Below are 20,730 nucleotides of genomic sequence, written 5' to 3' on the forward strand. Positions count from 1 at the left end.
GCAAGAATTCATCAACCATTCACGCGACCATTTACGAAACCTGAACATCTTTCAACATTCATGGCAGCTTTGTTTACATTTATTAAAACTTGTTATGAGCTAGGAATCTTTACAACGCCAGGCTGTTATTGTTAGGAAAACCTCGTGCTGAGTCTGAGCTCATAAACTGTTTAATACATGTAAACAAAACAGCCGCCATGACTGAGGAAAGATATGCAGGCGTCGTATGTTGTTGAGTATATGCCTGGTGACTCCTGGCCTCGCAAGGTGTGACCAGAGGCAAGGAGAACACCCAGCACACTGAGGGCACCATCTACGGCACCATCTACAGTGCCATCTACGGCACCATCTACGGCGCCATCTACGGCACCATCTACGGCGCCATCTACGGCGCCATCTACGGCACCATCTACGGCGCCATCTACGGCACCATCTACGGTGCCATCTACGGCGCCATCTACGGCGCCATCTACGGCGCCATCTACGGCGCCATCTACGGTGCCATCTACGGCGCCATCTACGGCTCCATCTACGGTGCCATCTACGGCACCATCTACGGCGCCATCTACGGCACCATCTACGGTGCCATCTACGGTGCCATCTACGGCGCCATCTACGGCGCCATCTACGGTGCCATCTACGGTGCCATCTACGGCGCCATCTACGGCACCATCTACGGTGCCATCTACGGTGCCATCTACGGCACCATCTACAGTGCCATCTACGGCACCATCTACGGCACCATCTACAGTGCCATCTACGGCGCCATCTACGGCACCATCTACGGCGCCATCTACGGCGCCATCTACGGCACCATCTACGGTGCCATCTACGGCGCCATCTACGGCACCATCTACGGTGCCATCTACGGCACCATCTACGGTGCCATCTACGGCACCATCTACGGCACCATCTACGGTGCCATCTACGGTGCCATCTACGGCACCATCTACGGCACCATCTACGGCACCATCTACGGTGCCATCTACGGCACCATCTACGGTGCCATCTACGGCACCATCTACGGCACCATCTACGGTGCCATCTACGGTGCCATCTACGGCACCATCTACGGCACCATCTACGGCACCCAACACTAACGCTCAAAAAGTTGACAAATTAACTGTTGAAGTTGTACAAAACTTTCCCTTGAAGAACATCACGCGGGTTCTTGAATAGTACAACAAATGTCTAACATGTTAACACTGCAGCCTTCCAAGCAGCGTTTCTCACATTTTCAAAAAGCGACTCACAGAGTCCACAAATACTCCTCAGGTACTCAATAATCAGCTCACAGAAACCTTTCTCAACACCTTTAAGTACCATAACGACTCCAGTAACTCCAGAAGGTTCTGATCCATTTTCTCCAGACTACGTCACCTGCATGGCATCCAATCCTTCCTCATGTGGGTTCCATAGGCTACAGCTCCATACACTCGAATCCTTACCTCAGTATCGCGCCTCCAGGAACGGTAAAGATATACACAGCTGATTCTCACAAATTCCTCCTGAATGTTTAGTTGAATGGCAGAAAATGACTAAGTCTCCAGTCATGTGGGAACTATGGTAGTGAAATTCCAGATACAGGCAAAGAGAAGACTCAGAGATGCTCAATGTACAAGGTGTGAAGAACGGAGTGACACGTGCTTGAGAACATGTCCTCAACACGCACTTAAACAATAAAATTATCAATATTCGGACGACCGTATTGACATTATCGTAGTTACTGCTTGCTGGAGGTCAACCTTATGCAACACTTAAGCAACCAGTAAGAAAATGGAACTAAATAGTTTACCGATTTAAGTAAAGTTTTTGCTTGGTTTTGTGATGGTCTTAAAGCCTATCAACCGCCGGAGGGTTAATGCCACAACATTATGTCCGTGACTAACCACCAAGTTAACTTTACCCCCCCCCCTCACCCCCCTGGACATTGACCATGGCAACAGTCAACCCTCAAGTGTATATACACCAAGAAGCTGGTGACACATCTCTCTATACACATGTCGGTGTGTCTCTTGATCACTTCTATAACCACAATCACTGATTAGGAAAAACTGCAACAAGTTGCGGGCAAAACAGCCATATATTTTGGGGTTTGTAGTGTGGTTGATGTCACTTTGACATCTGCCTCACTCGGGAGGTTAACTTCCAAAATAATCACACGTGTGACGGTGTCGGGGTATTCTGGGCACGTGGTAAGCCCGCCATGGTTACCCTCAATGGGTATCACACCCATCGCCCCATATGCTAATTCAGACCCATGTACACCACCCCATCTCCCTAATACTCCTTACATCCCCCCCCCCGCCCCCCCCAGGACCACTGGTCCCCAGCACGTGCCGCCTGACCTCCTGTGACCTCTTTTGTCCCCGGGTCAAAACTGGAGCACTCAGACCCTCGCTCACCCACTGGGGGGGGGGGGGTCCTACCTCCATCATCAACAACAACATGGTGGAGCTTACCACTGCTTCCCTATTAGTGCTTCCCTATGAGTGCTTACCTATTAGTGCTTACCTATAGTGCTTCCCTATTAGTGCTTACCTATAGTGCTTCCCTATGAGTACTTGCCTATAGTGCTTCCCTATGAGTACTTGCCTATAGTGCTTCCCTATGAGTACTTGCCTATAGTGCTTCCCTATTAGTGCTTACCTATAGTGCTTCCCTATTAGTGCTTACCTATAGTGCTTCCCTATGAGTACTTGCCTATAGTGCTTCCCTATGAGTACTTGCCTATAGTGCTTCCCTATTAGTACTTACCTATAGTGCTTCCCTATGAGTACTTGCCTATAGTGCTTCCCTATTAGTACTTACCTATAGTGCTTCCCTATGAGTACTTACCTATAGTGCTTCCCTATGAGTACTTGCCTATAGTGCTTCCCTATTAGTACTTACCTATAGTGCTTCCCTATTAGTACTTACCTATAGTGCTTCCCTATTAGTACTTACCTATAGTGCTTCCCTATTAGTACTTACCTAGAGTGCTTCCCTATTAGTACTTACCTAGAGTGCTCCCCTATTAGTACTAACCTATAGTGCTTCCCTATTAGTACTTGCCTATAGTGCTTCCCTATTAGCACTTACCTGTCAGTGACTATGAGGAATAAAGTCTATCTGTTTATGCCCCGCATGATGGATATATCAGTTGTCTTGTACTTATTGCGTAATGCTTAAACTAATACGACTATAGGAGCCGAGCGGACAGCACGCTGGACTTGTGAACCTGTGGTCCCGGGTTCGATCCCGAGCGCCGGCGAGAAACAATGGGCAGAGTGTCTTTCACCCTATGCCCCTGTTACCTAGCAGTAAATAGGTACCTGGATGTTAGTCAGCTGTCACGGGCTGCTTCCTGGGGGTGGAGGCCTGGTCGAGGACCGGGCCGCGGGGACACTAAAGCCCCGAAATCATCTCAAGGTAACCTCAAGATAGTATTTAATCTGATGGGAGGAGAGGAGATGGGGAGAGGTGGGGGGATACTTTTTATTACAGAACTTCATCACATTTTGTGCCTCATATTGGGAGAATTAACCGAACTCTTTTTATCACATTATGGCCATAAAATGCAGAAATATCTAAATTAAAAGCGAACATCCACCATGTTTAAGCTCCGCCTACTTCTCAAAGCCTATGAGAAACTATTTCATTTTTTAAATGTTTCACACAAGGGGCCTCGTAGCCTGGTGGATAGCGCGCAGGACTCGTAATTCTGTGGCGCGGGTTCGATTCCCGCACGAGGCAGAAACAAATGGGCAAAGTTTCTTTCACCCTGAATGCCCCTGTTACCTAGCAGTAAATAGGTACCTGGGTGTTAGTCTGCTGTCACGGGCTGCTTCCTGGGGGTGGAGGCCTGGTCGAGGACCGGGCCGCGGGGACACTAAAAAGCCCCGAAATCATCTCAAGATAACACCGTTAGGCCTCTCCCACCGGCCTACCTCACACGCCCATGGGGAACTTTATAGCATTTTTATAAGAGACAAATATACAGAATGAGACAGACCGAGTGAGAGACAGTCACCCTCCACAACCCACCGTCACCCTCCACAACCCACCGTCACCCTCCACAACCCACCGTCACCCTCCACAACCCAGCGTCACCCTCCACAACCCAGCGTCACCCTCCACAACCCAGCGTCACCCTCCACAACCCAGCGTCACCCTCCACAACCCACCGTCACCCTCCACAACCCAGCGTCACCCTCCACAACCCACCGTCACCCTCCACAACCCAGCGTCACCCTCCACAACCCACCGTCACCCTCCACAACCCACCGTCACCCTCCACAACCCAGCGTCACCCTCCACAACCCACCGTCACCCTCCACAACCCACCGTCACCCTCCACAACCCACCGTCACCCTCCACAACCCAGCGTCACCCTCTACAACCCACCGTCACCCTCCACAACCCACCGTCACCCTCCACAACCCAGCGTCACCCTCCACAACCCAGCGTCACCCTCCACAACCCACCGTCACCCTCCACAACCCACCGTCACCCTCCACAACCCACCGTCACCCTCCACAACCCAGCGTCACCCTCCACAACCCACCGTCACCCTCCACAACCCACCGTCACCCTCCACAACCCAGCGTCACCCTCCACAACCCACCGTCACCCTCCACAACCCACCGTCACCCTCCACAACCCACCGTCACCCTCCACAACCCACCGTCACCCTCCACAACCCACCGTCACCCTCCACAACCCACCGTCACCCTCCACAACCCACCGTCACCCTCCACAACCCAGCGTCACCCTCCACAACCCACCGTCACCCTCCACAACCCACCGTCACCCTCCACAACCCACCGTCACCCTCCACAACCCAGCGTCACCCTCCACAACCCACCGTCACCCTCCACAACCCAGCGTCACCCTCCACAACCCAGCGTCACCCTCCACAACCCATCGTCACCCTCCACAACCCACCGTCACCCTCCACAACCCACCGTCACCCTCCACAACCCAGCGTCACCCTCCACAACCCAGCGTCACCCTCCACAACCCACCGTCACCCTCCACAACCCACCGTCACCCTCCACAACCCACCGTCACCCTCCACAACCCACCGTCACCCTCCACAACCCACCGTCACCCTCCACAACCCACCGTCACCCTCCACAACCCACCGTCACCCTCCACAACCCACCGTCACCCTCTACAACCCACCGTCACCCTCCACAACCCACCGTCACCCTATTGCTGTGGTGACGTGCCAGGCGTCACCCTGGGTCACGTGACCCCGTCATGTTGTTTGCTCCAGTTCCATTGTCTCCCCCCCCCCCAACACACTATAGGCTCAGCGCCCCAATTTTAATCGGGTTATCCAAGATGGCGGCAGCAGCCGGCGGCGTTATTAATAGTAACGCCGACCGACCCTTCGTTACCGTTCTTGGTAACTGTTGATGGATTACCAGGCTCCTGCCCGGGTGAGGTCACACTAGGGGTCAGCTCCGGTCACGCCAGGGGGCCACTATAACGGGGCAACAGTCACACTACAGTTAACACCAGGGGTCATCAGAAGTCACAGTGCAGGTCATACTAGGGACCACACTAGGGGCCACCAGGTCACACTAGGGACCACCAGGTCACACTAGGGACCACCAGGTCACACTAGGGACCACCAGGTCACACTAGGGGACCACCAGGCCACACTAGGGGACCACCAGGCCACACTAGGGGACCACCAGGTCACACTAGGGGACCACCAGGTCACACTAGGGACCACCAGGTCACACTAGGGGACCACCAGGTCACACTAGGGGACCACCAGGTCACACTAGGGGACCACCAGGTCACACTAGGGGACCACCAGGTCACACTAGGGGACCACCAGGTCACACTAGGGGACCACCAGGTCACACTAGGGGACCACTAGGTCACACTAGGGACCACCAGGTCACACTAGGGACGACCAGGTCACACTAGAGACCACCAGGCCACACTAGGGACCACCAGGTCACACTAGGGGACCACCAGGCCACACTAGGGACCACCAGGTCACACTAGAGACCACCAGGTCACACTAGGGACCACCAGGTCACACTAGGGACCACCAGGTCACACTAGGGACCACCAGGTCACACTAGGGACCACCAGGTCACACTAGGGACCACCAGGTCACACTAGGGACCACCCGGTCACACTAGGGACCACCAGGTCACACTAGGGACCACCAGGTCACACTAGGGACCACCAGGTCACTAGGGACCACCAGGTCACACTAGGGACCACCAGGTCACACTAGGGACCACCAGGTCACACTAGAGACCACCAGGCCACACTAGGGACCACCAGGTCACACTAGGGACCACCAGGTCACTAGGGACCACCAGGTCACACTAGGGACCACCAGGTCACTAGGGACCACCAGGTCACTAGGGACCACCAGGTCATTAGGGACCACCAGCTCACACTAGAGACCACCAGGTCACACTAGGGACCACCAGGTCACACTAGGGACCACCAGGGACCACCAGGTCACACTAGGGACCACCAGGTCACACTAGGGACCACCAGGTCACACTAGGGACCACCAGGCCACACTAGGGGACCACCAGGGACCACCAGGTCACACTAGGGACCACCAGGCCACACTAGGGGGCCACCAGGTCACACTAGGGGGCCACCAGGTCACACTAGGGACCACTAGGGACCACCAGGGACCACTAGGGACCACCAAGGACCACTAGGGACCACCAGGTCACACTAGGGACCACCAGGGACCACTAGGTCACACTAGGGACCACCAGGGACCACCAGGTCACACTAGGGACCACCAGGGACACTAGGGACCACCAGGTCACACTAGGGACCACCAGGGACCACCTGGTCACACTAGGGACCACTAGGGACCACCAGGTCACACTAGGGACCACCAGGGACCACTAGGGACCACCAGGTCACACTAGGGACCACCAGGGACCACCAGGTCACACCAGGGACCACCAGGGACCACCAGGGACCACTAGGGACCACCAGGGACCACTAGGGACCACCAGGGACCACCAGGGACCACCAGGTCACACCAGGGACCACCAGGGACCACTAGGGACCACCAGGGACCACCAGGGACCACCAAGGACCACTAGGGACCACCAGGGACCACTAGGGACCACCAGGGACCACCAGGGACCACTAGGGACCACCACAGGACCTGTGAACGGCTGCTGGCTCATAAGCCTAGTCAGGAATTTCGTATTTATTTAATTAGTCGGTTATGGCCAGGATGAAGCGAAGTGTGGGTCGTTAAGGGCCTCGTGTCCAGCCTTGGTACTGACGGTTCTCGCCCCTCTGGCCCGTGGCACTAAGGCCCAAGGTCGTCTAGTGGTCGCCTTCCTGGTTAACCCTCTCTTGCCCCGGGTCGACCTTGCCCCAGTTTCCTAGAACAGCTGTAGTCAGAGGCTTGTTGTGGTGGGCTGGCCCACCCCTTCCTGGCCCACCCCTTCCTGGCCCACCTCCAGCTGGCCCACCCCTTCCTGGCCTACCCCTTCCTGGCCTACCCCTTCCTGGCCCACCCCTTCCTGGCCCACCTCCAGCTGGCCCACTCTACCTCCAGTTGACCACCTGTTATAAACTCACCTTTTGACTTAATATTTGACATTTTATTTGTAAGTTGTTAACTTAATGTATCGAGGCGTCCAGCAAGTAGAACAATGTTGTTATGGGTGTGTGGGACCCTCGAGCCCGACACAGTCACGGCTCAGGTCACTCTAGGTCAAGGGAGCTGGATGGTCAATGGTAATTAAATTCATCCTCTGAGGTCAATGATCACCGAGGGGGGGAGGGGGGGGGGGTTACTTCCGGACCTTCGACAACGACTGCTCTCCCTCCCCCTCCCCCCACCCGTCCCCAACACCCTGCAATATAGCCCCTGTCAGGGGTTTTAAATGGGTTTTGAGTCTACGTCATCTTCATTGCTTCTTGAGTGTTATAATCAATCACTTTATGAACTCTGATGAGTGAATAACGTTGACGATTATACAATTGACGATTTACTATCAACCCCCCCCCCCAAAAAAAAATAAAAAACAGCCAATCTACTCCTGAAGAACTCTCCAGACACAAAGCAGAACGCCTTGAAGGAAACCAATGTCGTCTATGCCTTCAAAATGTCCACTTGGGAACTGTAAGCCTCAAAGAACTTAGTATATAGGCAAGACAACAACATCTCTTTCCAGGCGATTAACGATGCATAAGCAACAGGGCTCCATTAAGGAACATTAATCTCTTCCCACAACCAGACCATCACCAGAGAAGTCTTAACAAAAACACAGAAATCATCGATAGGTACAGCGATAACAGATAGCAGGCGGCTTGACATCAGCGAGGCACTACACATCAAGAAGTCATCACCAGCAATCAACAGCCAATTAATGCACAACTATATTCTACCCACCTCAAGACTCCGCTCCAATATAGAAGCATCAAGAGGAACCATCATGGGCCAATAGTCCTTCTGCAGTTACTTCCATTCTTATGTTTTTATACCCATTGGTTCCTGTTCTGTCATGTGTAAATGTCAATCACCTCACCCAGAACTTTTGTACTTTATCACCTCACCCAAATGCGAGTACAAGTATGGACGTATTTTGCGTGTTTACCCTGTTCCTGTGCCAGGTAAGTTATGGGCTCACCATAGCCCGTGCTACTTGGAACTTGTTTCGAGTAGCTGAATCTATAACAACAACAACATGCGTGTTTACAGGTTACAGTTGTGCGAGTACACTAAAGTCTTTGAAAATGTAATAAGTTATTACGAAACGCGTTCAGGCGTCACGTCAGACTAGAAATAAAGATTTTTTGAGAATTGATTTTTCAATTACCATCGACAGTGATAAGAAATATTGAGAAAATTCGTGTTAGAATTATCAATGTTACCTTTTCGGTCATATTTAACAACATATGTTTACAAGAATGACTGCTACCAAAATATATTATGTGTGTATATATATGTATATGAATATGTGTGTGTGTATATATATATATATATATATATATATATATATATATATATATATATATATTATATGTCGTACCTAGTAGCCAGAACGCACTTATCGGCCTACTATGCAGTGCTTCCTGTAAAGAGAATTGGGTGGTTTGCTAATTGCACCTCCCCCCCCAACCCTTCTCCCCCCCTCACCCCCCCCCCCCCACTAAGGTGTAAACAGACCACAGGGACCATATCACATCACCTGTCCCCCCCCCACACACCTGCCTGCCCTACACGTTCCCTACCCCTTCCTCTTCCCCCTCCCCTACCTTTGGTCCCCCCTCTACCGCCCCCTCCTGCTACCTGCCCCCCCCCCCCACTGTGGTCCCTCCCGGACCAGGTGCCCAGTAACTCACCTGAGGCCAGCTGGACCCGCCACGAGCCGGGGTCACCCACACCTGTCCATCATGGGTCACCCACACCTGTCCACCATGGGTCACCCACACCTGTCCATCATGGGTCACCCACACCTGTCCATCATGGGTCACCCACACCTGTCCATCATGGGTCACCCACACCTGTCCAGCATGAAAGGCAGATGTCGTTTTGATGCAGAGTGTAGATATTTTCACCCTAAGTTATGCAAACTCTTGGTTAATGAGAGGAAATGCTGCGATCTTCATTGCCCCGATTTCCAGGTGAGAGGTACACAGCGCTATATAAGAGAGGAAGTCCAATATAATAGCCCTGAACATTGTTTAGAGGCAGGCAGAAACAGAGGGAGAAACAGAGAGGCAGAAACGTGGCAGGAGTACGGACGGAGAGGGAGAAATGCCCAAGACTGGACTACGGTTCGTCATCAAGCCCACACATACTACACCCCCCAACTACACAGAGACTACCACACTCCCCAGTATCACTTCCAAAACTGGACAAACCATTGCCACAACACACCCTGGGTCAGGGTAGAGAGGGGGGGGAGAACTACCAAAACCTTCCAGAAGTGACACACAATATGGACAATCATTCATATTTGCAAACATTCAAGGTTTAAAGCCAAAGTCAAGAAATAAAGTTAAGTTCATAAATGGCCTCCTATTAGAGTCAAACAATATTTGGGGCATTCACGGAAACTCATACAAAAGATTACACGGATGGTAAAATCTGGATTCCAAATTATAATTTATATAGATGTGATAAAAAAACTAGGTCAAATGGAGCAGTAGGTCTGTATATTGAAGAAGACCTGGTATGCACAGAAATACTAAACTCAACTAATGAGGTGGTAGAGGTACTTGGAATTAAGGTAGAGAAACTAAACCTAATTATTATTCTAATATATAAACCGCCAGATACAATGGTTGAGGAATTCACAGAGCAGATGCACAAAGTAGAAAACATACTTGACAACCTAGCAAACCCAGCTCCAGATATTATCTGCCTTGGAGATTTCAATTTACCGAGTCTAAGATGGAGAATGGCAAACACAAATATCATAGCAGGGAATGACCCGGGAAATAACCAACCACTGGTCAGAGAACTTTTGAGATTCTGTGACAAATTCTCGCTCAATCAACAGATTACAGAACCAACTAGGAACGAAAACACACTAGACTTGTTATTCACAAACAATGATGAACTAATCAGAAACATCACAATCTCAGATACTTCATACTCAGACCATAAGCTCATTGAAGTGCGAACTAGCATAAATAACTGTAGTAGGTCTAAGAGACCCAACAAGCGAGATGGAATATTCAATCAATTCAATTTCAACAATAAGAGGATCGACTGGGAAAAAATAAATGTAGACCTTGCAACCATTCAATGGGAGACGGTCTTAAGCGACAAAATTCCCACACAGGGAATAGCTCAACTGACAGCTGAAGCTTACAGGGTGTGCTTAAAGCACGTGCCTGTGAGGAGGGGCAGAAAGAGGACCACTCTAGAAAGAGAACGCAGACGACTGTACAGGAGAAGGAAAAAAATAACGGAAATGCTTCGGCAGACACAACTATCACAAGCAAGGAAAATAAGCCTAAGCAGGGAGTTCGAAGAAATAGAACAAACGTTGAAGCGATCATACGAGTCTGAGGAAATGGATTTGGAACAGAAAGCTATACAAGAGATAAAGAAAAATCCGAAATATTTTTTCACATACGCAAAATCAAAATCCAAAACCTCGACCAGTATTGGACCGTTAATTACAAATGAAGGTACGTACACAGAGGACAACAAAGAGATTAGTGAAATTCTAAGAAGCCAGTATGAGGCTATGTTTAGCACACCAATAAACAGCATGAAAGTTGATGACCCAGACAGCTTCATTATGAATGACATTCAAGCTGCAGATAATATAACGGATATTACCACAAACTCGGAAGACTTTGAAAGAGAAATTGACAATATGCCCATGCACTCAGCTCCTGGGCCTGACTCATGGAATTCAATATTCATAAAGAAATGTAATGTAAAGTACCAGTAGCGAGAGCACTCAGCGTAATATGGAGAAAGAGCCTGGATACAGGGGAGATACCAGCAGCACTTAAATCTGCAGATATAGCTCCGTTGCACAAGGGGGGGGGGAGTAAAGCCTTGGCAAAAAATTAGAGGCCAGTTGCACTAACATCACACATAATAAAAGTGTTTGAAAGAGTGATTAGAAATCAAATTTCTAGTTTTATGGAAAACAATGAATTGCACAACCCAGGATAACATGGATTTAGAGCGGGAAGATCCTGTCTGTCACAGTTACTCAACCACTATGACAAAATCACAGAAGCCCTAGAAGAAAAGCAAAATGCAGATGTTGTATACACAAACTTTGCAAAGGCGTTCGACAAATGTGACCATGGGGTGATAGCTCACAAAATGAGGTCAATGGGAATAACTGGAAAAGTAGGACGCTCAATACTCAATTTCCTGTCGAACAGAACACAAAGAGTAACAGTCCATCAAATAAAATCGAGTCCAAGCGATGTTAAAAGCTCTGTACCTCAAGGTACAGTCCTTGCACCGCTACTGTTCCTTATTCTCATATCAGATATAGACAAAAATACACGTCACAGCTTCGTGTCGTCCTTTGCAGATGACACAAAAAACAGCATGAAAATTACCTCTGCTGAAGACATTGAAAAACTACAAGCAGATGTCAACAAAGTTTTCGATTGGGCAGCAGAAAACAACATGATGTTTAACAGTGATAAATTTCAGGTACTCAGGTACGGCAAAAATGAGGAACTGAAACATAATACAGGGTACAAAACGCAATCGAATCTTCCCAGAGTAGAAAAACAGCATGTCAAGGATTTGGGAATGATGTCCGACGATCTAACGTTTAGGGAGCATAACCAAGCAAATATTGCGACAGCCAGAAAAATGATCGGATGGATTACGAGAACTTTCAAGTCCAGAGATCCCATCACAATGGTTGTACTCTTCAAGTCACTTGTGTTGTCCCGTCTCGAGTACTGCTCAGTACTTACTTCCCCCTTCAGAGCAGGAGAGATTGCTGAAATAGAGGGAATACAGAGAACATATACGGCACGCATAGACGAGATAAAACACCTAAGCTATTGGGATCGTCTCAAAGCTCTCCAAATGTACTCACTAGAAAGGAGACGAGAGAGATACCAAATAATATACACATGGAAAATACTGGAGGGCCAGGTCCCTAATCTACACAGTAAAATAACAACGTACTGGAGTGAACGATATGGAAGAAAATGCAAGATTGAATCAGTGAAGAGCAGAGGTGCCATAGGCACAATCAGAGAACACTATAAACATCAGAGGTCCGCGGTTGTTCAACGTCCTCCCAGCAAGCATAAGAAATATTGCCGGAACAACCGTGGACATCTTCAAGAGAAAACTGGACTGTTTTCTAAGAGATTTTCCGGACAAACCGGCTGTGGTGGGTATGTAGGCCTGCGGGCCGCTCCAAGCAACAACCTGGTGGACCAAACTCTCTCAAGTCAAGCCTGGCCTCGGGCCGGGCATGGGGAGTAGAACAACTCCCAGAACCCCATCAACCAGGTATCAAGCAGGGGTCACCCCACACCTGTCCATCATGGGTCACCCACACCTGTCAATCATGGGTCATCCCACACCTGGAAGATACCTAAGATTTTTGTATTGACCTGCCTCACGTGGCCTACCACCAAGCCTGGCGGTAAGTCACCTGAGGTAGACCAAGCCTGGCGGTAAGTCACCTGAGGTAGACCAAGCCAGGCAGTAAGTCACCTGAGGTAGACCAAGCCTGGCTGTAAGTCACCTGAGGTAGACCAAGCCTGGCTGTAAGTCACCTGAGGTAAACCAAGCCTGGCTGTAAGTCACCTGAGGTAGACCAAGCCTGGCTGTAAGTCACCTGAGGTAGACCAAGCCAGGCAGTAAGTCACTTGAGGTAGAATTGTCCAAAGTAGATCTTTCAAGATGTTTACTTCTGGCTTTGGCCGCTGATCGTGCCTCGGCGCCACTGTCGGCTAGGATGTTACCACGTGGTTAGTGAAGCTGTTATCGTAAGTGCTTTGTTGAATACAACTGTTATCGTAAGTGGCTTGTTGAATACGACTATTATCGTAAGTGGCTTGTTGAGTTCGACAGATATTTTTGGGTGTTAAAGAGTGTGTGCTCCTCAGAACGATAACTTGGAATTGTTTAGAGAAAGACAGACAGAGAGGGAGGGAGGGAGAGAGGGAGAGGGAGAGGGAGAGGGAGAGAGGGAGGGAGGTAGAGAGGGAGAGGGAGAGAGGGAGGGAGTCAACTGAGCTGAGGTAAGGTTACTGGTCTTACTGGCAGGTTTACCACGTTCCTTTTATGATAATTACTACATCACAACGAGATAACAGAGTAGATAACATCGGAACAGAACAGATAACATCACAACAGATAACACCACAACAGAACAGATAACACCACAACAGAACAGATAACACCACAACAGAACAGATAACACCACAACAGAACAGATAACACCACAACAGAACAGATAACACCACAACAGAACAGATAGCATCACTACAGAATAGATAGCATCACTACAGAATAGATAACATAACTGCAGATTAGATATCACTACACAATAGATAACACTACACAATATATCACTACACAATAGATATCACTACTGAATAGATATCACTACTGAATAGATATCACTACCGAATAGATATCACTACCGAATAGATATCACTACCGAATAGATATCACTACCGAATAGATATCACTACACAATAGATATCACTACCGAATAGATATCACTACACAATAGATATCAGTACCTAATAGATATCACTACCGAATAGATATCACTACCGAATAGATATCACTACACAATAGATATCACTACCAAGTAGATACCATCACAGCAGAGCTGATAACATCGTCTGCAAGACTATAGTTATATTGTTAGTTATCGTGTGTATGAGCATCAGTGTCAACACTAAGAATAATGAGACGCAGATATCCTTGTGGCCAGGTTGGGCTGTGTAACTTAATGTTAAGTGAACCTTTATAAGTAACTATCAACAACAGATATACGAGGCAAATTACCACCGTGGGAAGAGAATGTTCAAATTGTCACAGGAGAGGAGGGCGTGGGGTGGGGGGAGGCTGATGGGGGTCCCCTTTGGGATATGAGGGTAAAGGAGATGGAATGGGGGTCGTTTGGGATAAAGGAGGGGGGAGAGGGGGGGGGGGCAGAGGGGGTGAAGGGAGCCGGGAAGCCTCAGAGTAACGTGGTACTTGACAGGAAGCCTGAGGCAGAATGCTCATCAAGGGAATAACACCTCCATGCTTACCCCGACCCGGAGTCTTGTAGGTAGGGAGAGAGTGGGTAAGGGAGGGATGAGAGAGGTGGTGAGGGAGGGAGGGGGGGGGGAGGAGGGCAAAGCGTGGATCTATAACATCCATCAGGAGGGAGATAGTCCGCAGCTCCTCACGACGCTCCTGGGAGAACTGGAGATAAGGGCAACGATCAATAATTTGGAGTTCATGAACCATATACATCGTCGAGCAGGTTCTTTAGCGGTGATGGTGCCCGGGTCGGAGGAGGAGGTGCGCCCAGTGCCTTCCTGTACACACACGCACACACGCACGCACGCGCACGCACACACACGCACACGCACACGCACACGCACACGCACGCACACGCACGCACACGCACGCACACGCACGCACACGCACGCACACACGCACACAATGTTTGCTGACGACGCCAAAATTATGAGAAGGATTAAGACAGAGGAGGACAGCTTGAGACTTCAAGAAGACCTGGACAAGCTGCAGGAATAGTCGAACAAATGGCTGTTAGAGTTTAATCCAAGCAAATGTAATGTAATGAAGATAGGGGTAGGAAGCAGGAGACCAGATACAAGGTATCACTTGGGAGATGAAATACTTCAAGAGCCCGCGAGAGAGAAAGACCTGGGGGTTGATATCACGCCAGACCTGTCCCCTGAAGCTCATATCAAGAGGATAACAGCAGCAGCATATGCCAGGTTGGCTAACATAAGAACGGCCTTTAGAAACTTGTGTAAGGAATCTTTCAGAACATTATATACCACATATGTCAGACCAATCCTGGAGTATGCGGCACCAGCATGGAGTCCATATCTAGTCAAGCATAAGACTAAAATGGAAAAGGTTCAAAGGTTTGCCACCAGACTAGTACCCGAGCTGAGAGGTATGAGCTACGAGGAGAGACTACGGGAATTAAAAACCTCACTTCGTTGGAAGACAGAAGAGTTAGGGGGGACATGATCACCACATTCAAGATCCTCAAGGGAATTGACAGGGTTGATAAAGACAGGCTATTTAACACAAGGGGCACACGCACTAGGGGACACAGGTGGAAACTGAGTGCCCAAATGAGCCACAGAGATATTAGAAAGAACTTTTTTAGTGTCAGAGTGGTTGACAAATGGAATGTATTAGGAAGTGATGTGGTGGAGGCTGACTCCATACACAGTTTCAAGTGTAGATATGATAGAGCCCAATAGGCTCAGGAACCTGTACACCTGTTGATTGACAGTTGAGAGGCGGGACCAAAGAGCCAGAGCTCAACCCCCGCAAGTACAACTAGGTGAGTACACACGCACACACGCACGCGCACACACACACAAGGCTAAAGGAGCTGAAACTCACGTTCCTGGAAGACAGAAGAGTAAGGGGAGACATGATAACCACCTACAAAATTCTCAGGGGAATTGACAAGGTGGACAAAGACAAACTCTTCAACACGGGTGGGACACGAACAAGGGGACACAGGTGGAAACTGTGTACCCAGATGAGCCACAGAGAATTTAGAAAGAACTTTTTTAGTGTCAGAGTAGTTAGTAAATGGAATGCATTAGGCAGAGATGTGATGGAGGCTGACTCACTACATATTGGTACTTTCTGGTCCGTCACTACATATTGGTACTTTCTGGTCCGTCACTACATATTGGTACTTTCTGGTCCGTCACTACATATTGGTACTTTCTGGTCCGTCACTACACATTGGTATTTTCGACCAGTTACTATAAGTATTATCAGTTCAGGAAGATACATTGCCATATAGTATAAAGCGTGTGGCAGGGATATGAGACAGAGTAAGAGCCCAGACATGGAATATATTGGACCAGAATTTGTGTAACACGCAAATTGCGTTAGAGAGGCGCTGTGTGTTCCAGGGGACAACTCTGATCCATGAACACAACAAGGCTCTGTAGGTTACCGTCCCCTTCCCCCTCCCCCCCTACTTATTACCGCTCTAGACAAGGACCCCCCCTGGCTCCCCCCCGGCTAACCTCCTCCTCCTCCCCCCCCCCTCCCCCAAGAATGTAAGAACTCTTGTATATATAAATAAATAAAAAATAAATAAATAATAAAAAAATAAAAATAAAATCATGAATAGAGTTTGCTTCCACAACCTGTTCCTTTAGTTCATTCCATCTCCCCACAACTCTCTTAGGCTAAATGTAAACTTTCTAACATCTTTGTGACTCATCCGAGTCTCAGTCTTCCATCCATGTCTCCTTGTTATATTGGTATTTATTGGTAACATTTCCTCAATTTCCACTCTGTCAATCACCCTAAGTGTATTATACGTCTCTTTTATGTCACTCTCTCTCTCCATTGTTCTTGGGTCATCATGTTTAGTTTCTTCGGTCCCTCCTCCCACCTCTCGCACCTCTGGGACGAGCCTCGTTGAAAACTTCTCAATCTTTTCTAGTTTCCTTTTGCGTTTCTTCATGTGAGGGCTTCATGATGGGGCAGCACACTCTAAGACTGGTCTCACGTAGGTGGTGTGCAATGATCTAAATGGCGGTCATTTAGGTCCATGAACGATGTTCTGATTTTTCCTAGCGTAGAGTATGCTAGTGACGTTATTCTATGTATATAAGCCTTTGACGCGCTATTTCCACTACCAGGTCTTTTCTCTAGTCGTTAGAGGGAGGTAGTTCCCCTTCATTATGTAACGTCCCTTTCGTTTCCTTTCACCTATTCCCATTTCCATCACTTTACACTTGCTCGTATTGAAGTTCATTAGCCATTTCTCTGACCATCTCTGCAACTTGCTCAAGTCCTCTTGGAGGATCCACAAACTTCATCTGTCACAACTCTTCTCATTAATTTCACGTCATCCGCGAACATCGACATATAAGACTCAAACAAAAAAAGTAAGACAGTGTGCCAGCCAGAGACTGAGGGCCCGCGCTGGAGTATCCCTGGGACACCCTCCTGTAGAGAGGTCATTTACGTGTATTAGAACCAGAACTGGTCCCAGCACCCATCATTGAGATGTGTACTCACCTAGTTGTGCTTGCGGGGGTTGAGCTCTGCTCTTTCGGCCCGCCTCTCAACTGTCAATCAACTGTTACTAACTACTATTTTTTCCTCCACAAACACGCACACGCACACGCACACACGCGCACACACGCGCACACGCGCACACACGCACACACGCACACACGCACACACGCACGCACGCGCACACGCACACGCGCACACGCACACGCACACGCACACGCACACGCGCACACACACACACACACACACACACACACACGCACGCACGCACACACACACACACACACACACACACACACACACACACACACACACACACACACGCGCACACACACACGCACACGCACACGCACACGCACACGCGCACGCACACACAAATTCTTCAGGAGTCAGAGAAGGAAAAAGACTTGGGGGTTGATATCACGCCAGACCTGTCTCCTGCAGCACATATCAAGCGGATAACATCAGCGGCATATGCCAGGCTGGCCAACATACGAACGGCATTCAGAAACTTGTGTAAAGAATCATTCAGAACTTTGTATACCACATATGTCAGGCCAATCCTGGAGTATGCAGCCCCAGCATGGAGTCCATATCTAGTCAAGGATAAGACTAAACTGGAAAAGGTTCAAAGGTTTGCCACCAGACTAGTACCCGAGCTGAGAGGTATGAGCTACGAGGAGAGACTACGGGAATTAAACCTCACTTCGCTGGAAGACAGAAGAGTTAGGGGGGACATGATCACCACATTCAAGATTCTGAAGGGGATTGATAGGGTAGACAAAGACAGTCTATTTAACACAAGGGGAACACGCACAAGGGGACACAGGTGGAAACTGAGTGCCCAAATGAGCCACAGAGATATTAGAAAGAACTTTTTTAGTGTCAGAGTGGTTGACAAATGGAATGCATTAGGGGGTGATGTGGTGGAGGCTCACTCCATACACAGTTTCAAGTGTAGATATGACAGAGCCCGATAGGCTCAGGAATCTGTACACCTGTTGATTGACGGTTGAGAGGCGGGACCAAAGAGCCAGAGCTCAACCCCCGCAAACACAACTAGGTGAGTACAACTAGGTGAGTACACACACACACGCACACGCACACGCACACGCACACACACACACACAGGGGGCCTCGTAGCCTGGTGGATAGCGCGCAGGATTCGTAATTCTGTGGCGCGGGTTCGATTCCCGCACGAGGCAGAAACAAATGGGCAAAGTTTCTTTCACCCTGAATGCCCCTGTTACCTAGCAGTAAATAGGTACCTGGGAGTTAGTCAGCTGTCACGGGTTGCTTCCTGGGGTGTGTGTGTGTGTGTGGTGTGGGAAAAAAAAAAAACAAAAAAAAAAAAGTAGTTAGTAAACAGTTGATTGACAGTTGAGAGGCGGGCCGAAAGAGCAAAGCTCAACCCCCGTAAAAACACAACTAGTAAACACACACACACACACACACACACGCACACGCACACGCACACGCACACACACACACACAAAAAGCAGCTCCATAACAGCTGTCTAACTCCCAGGTACCTATTTACTGCTAGGTAACAGGGGCATCAGGGGGTAAAAGAAACTGCTCATTTGTTTGTGCCTGGTCCGGGAATCGAACCCGGGCCACAGGATTACTAGTCCAGAGTGCCGTACACTCAGCTAACAGACCCCTGTGTGTGTGTGTGTGTGTGTGTGTGTGTGTGTGTGTGTGTGTGTGTGTGTGTGTGTGTGTGTGTGTGTGTGTGTGTGTGTGTGTGTGTGACAAACGAACATTCCCCCCCCCCCTTCCCGGCCAGACTAAGGATTAACACAAAGACTATAGTTCCCTCATAACCAGCTAAGATCCCCCTTCCCATACCCCCCCCCCCCCCCCCATCACCAGGAGTTCCTTGGAAGGCGTGAGAGGAGGAGCGGACAGTAGAGGAAAGGTGAACCGCATCTATCCTTTCTTCTTATCCTTCAAAGGTGTTTATGGGGTGTCACGTGACCTTCAACTGCCTGGCTATTGTGGCCATCACGGCCATACAACTACACAAGACCCGATACTCCTGTCCATATGGCCCCGCTATTGTCACGCCTCACACTCACATCTCATAGGAATGTGATCGTCTCTTATGCTGGTCCTGTACACACGGGCTCCAGGCTAACTCACAAACAAGTCCTATATATTCTTCACAGGAGCTGACACTCTACTGCTCCTGTATATTCATACAGGAAATCAGAGCTAACAACAAAGCATAATATGCGTAATTCTATTATCACTATAACAGATTATTTGACGGGCACCTAAATTTACCTGAGGGTCAGCCTCTCTAGTGGCCTCGACGGCTCGACTCAGGGAGGAGGATGGGAGATGCAGCCTGAGGGCCACTCAATATGTGCAGGAAGACAGACTACTGGGACTCGTGAGGAATAGAACAGAGATAAAAATTCACGTAAAAGACCGACTAAACAAAGCCAAAGCAGCCTTAAGAAAACTGAGAAGATTCCGAAGCCTCAGTACTAACATTCAGATCCACCTATATAAGGCTCTAGTTCGGCCGCATCTAGAGTATCCCCCAGTACCACTACACACCATAAAGAAAACTAACATGCAGAAACTGCAAGCAGTACAAAATAAGGCGCTAAGGAGAGCAGCAAAACACCGTCCACCATATGATCAGACAATCCAGGAGCTCCACGAACTCCTGAACACACAGCCACTAAACATCAGACTGCAGCACCAAGCCATCAGGGTGTGGAACACCATCGAAATGTTAGAGGACCCAATGTTTGAAAGATTACTCCACGATGAGACGCCCCTCTCCCACAGCTGGTGGCCCAAGATGAGACGCCCCACTCCCACAGCTGGTGGCCCAAGATGAGACGCCCCACTCCCACAGCTGGTGGCCCAAGATGAGACGCCCCGCTCCCACAGCTGGTGGCCCAAGATGAGACGCCCCGCTCCCACAGCTGGTGGCCCTAGATGAGACGCCCCAGTCCCACAGCTGGTGGCCCAAGATGAGACGCCCCAGT

At 49.4% G+C, this 20,730-nt stretch overlaps 1 protein-coding gene across 1 annotated transcript in view; it reads left to right on the forward strand.

Annotated features, from left to right (window-relative positions):
- Nucleotides 1-1,563: 1,563 nt before the first annotated feature.
- The window catches only part of LOC138366381 (eukaryotic translation initiation factor 3 subunit A-like), a 30,864-nt gene continuing 11,697 nt past the window's right edge, over nucleotides 1,564-20,730 (forward strand). The window contains exon 1 of the mRNA XM_069327420.1: nucleotides 1,564-1,622. Coding sequence (XP_069183521.1) covers nucleotides 1,564-1,622 — 59 coding nt within the window. The remainder of the gene's footprint in view (nucleotides 1,623-20,730) is intronic.

Source organism: Procambarus clarkii, chromosome 19 (genome assembly GCF_040958095.1).
Source record: "Procambarus clarkii isolate CNS0578487 chromosome 19, FALCON_Pclarkii_2.0, whole genome shotgun sequence".
Taxonomy (NCBI): Eukaryota; Metazoa; Arthropoda; class Malacostraca; order Decapoda; family Cambaridae; genus Procambarus; species Procambarus clarkii.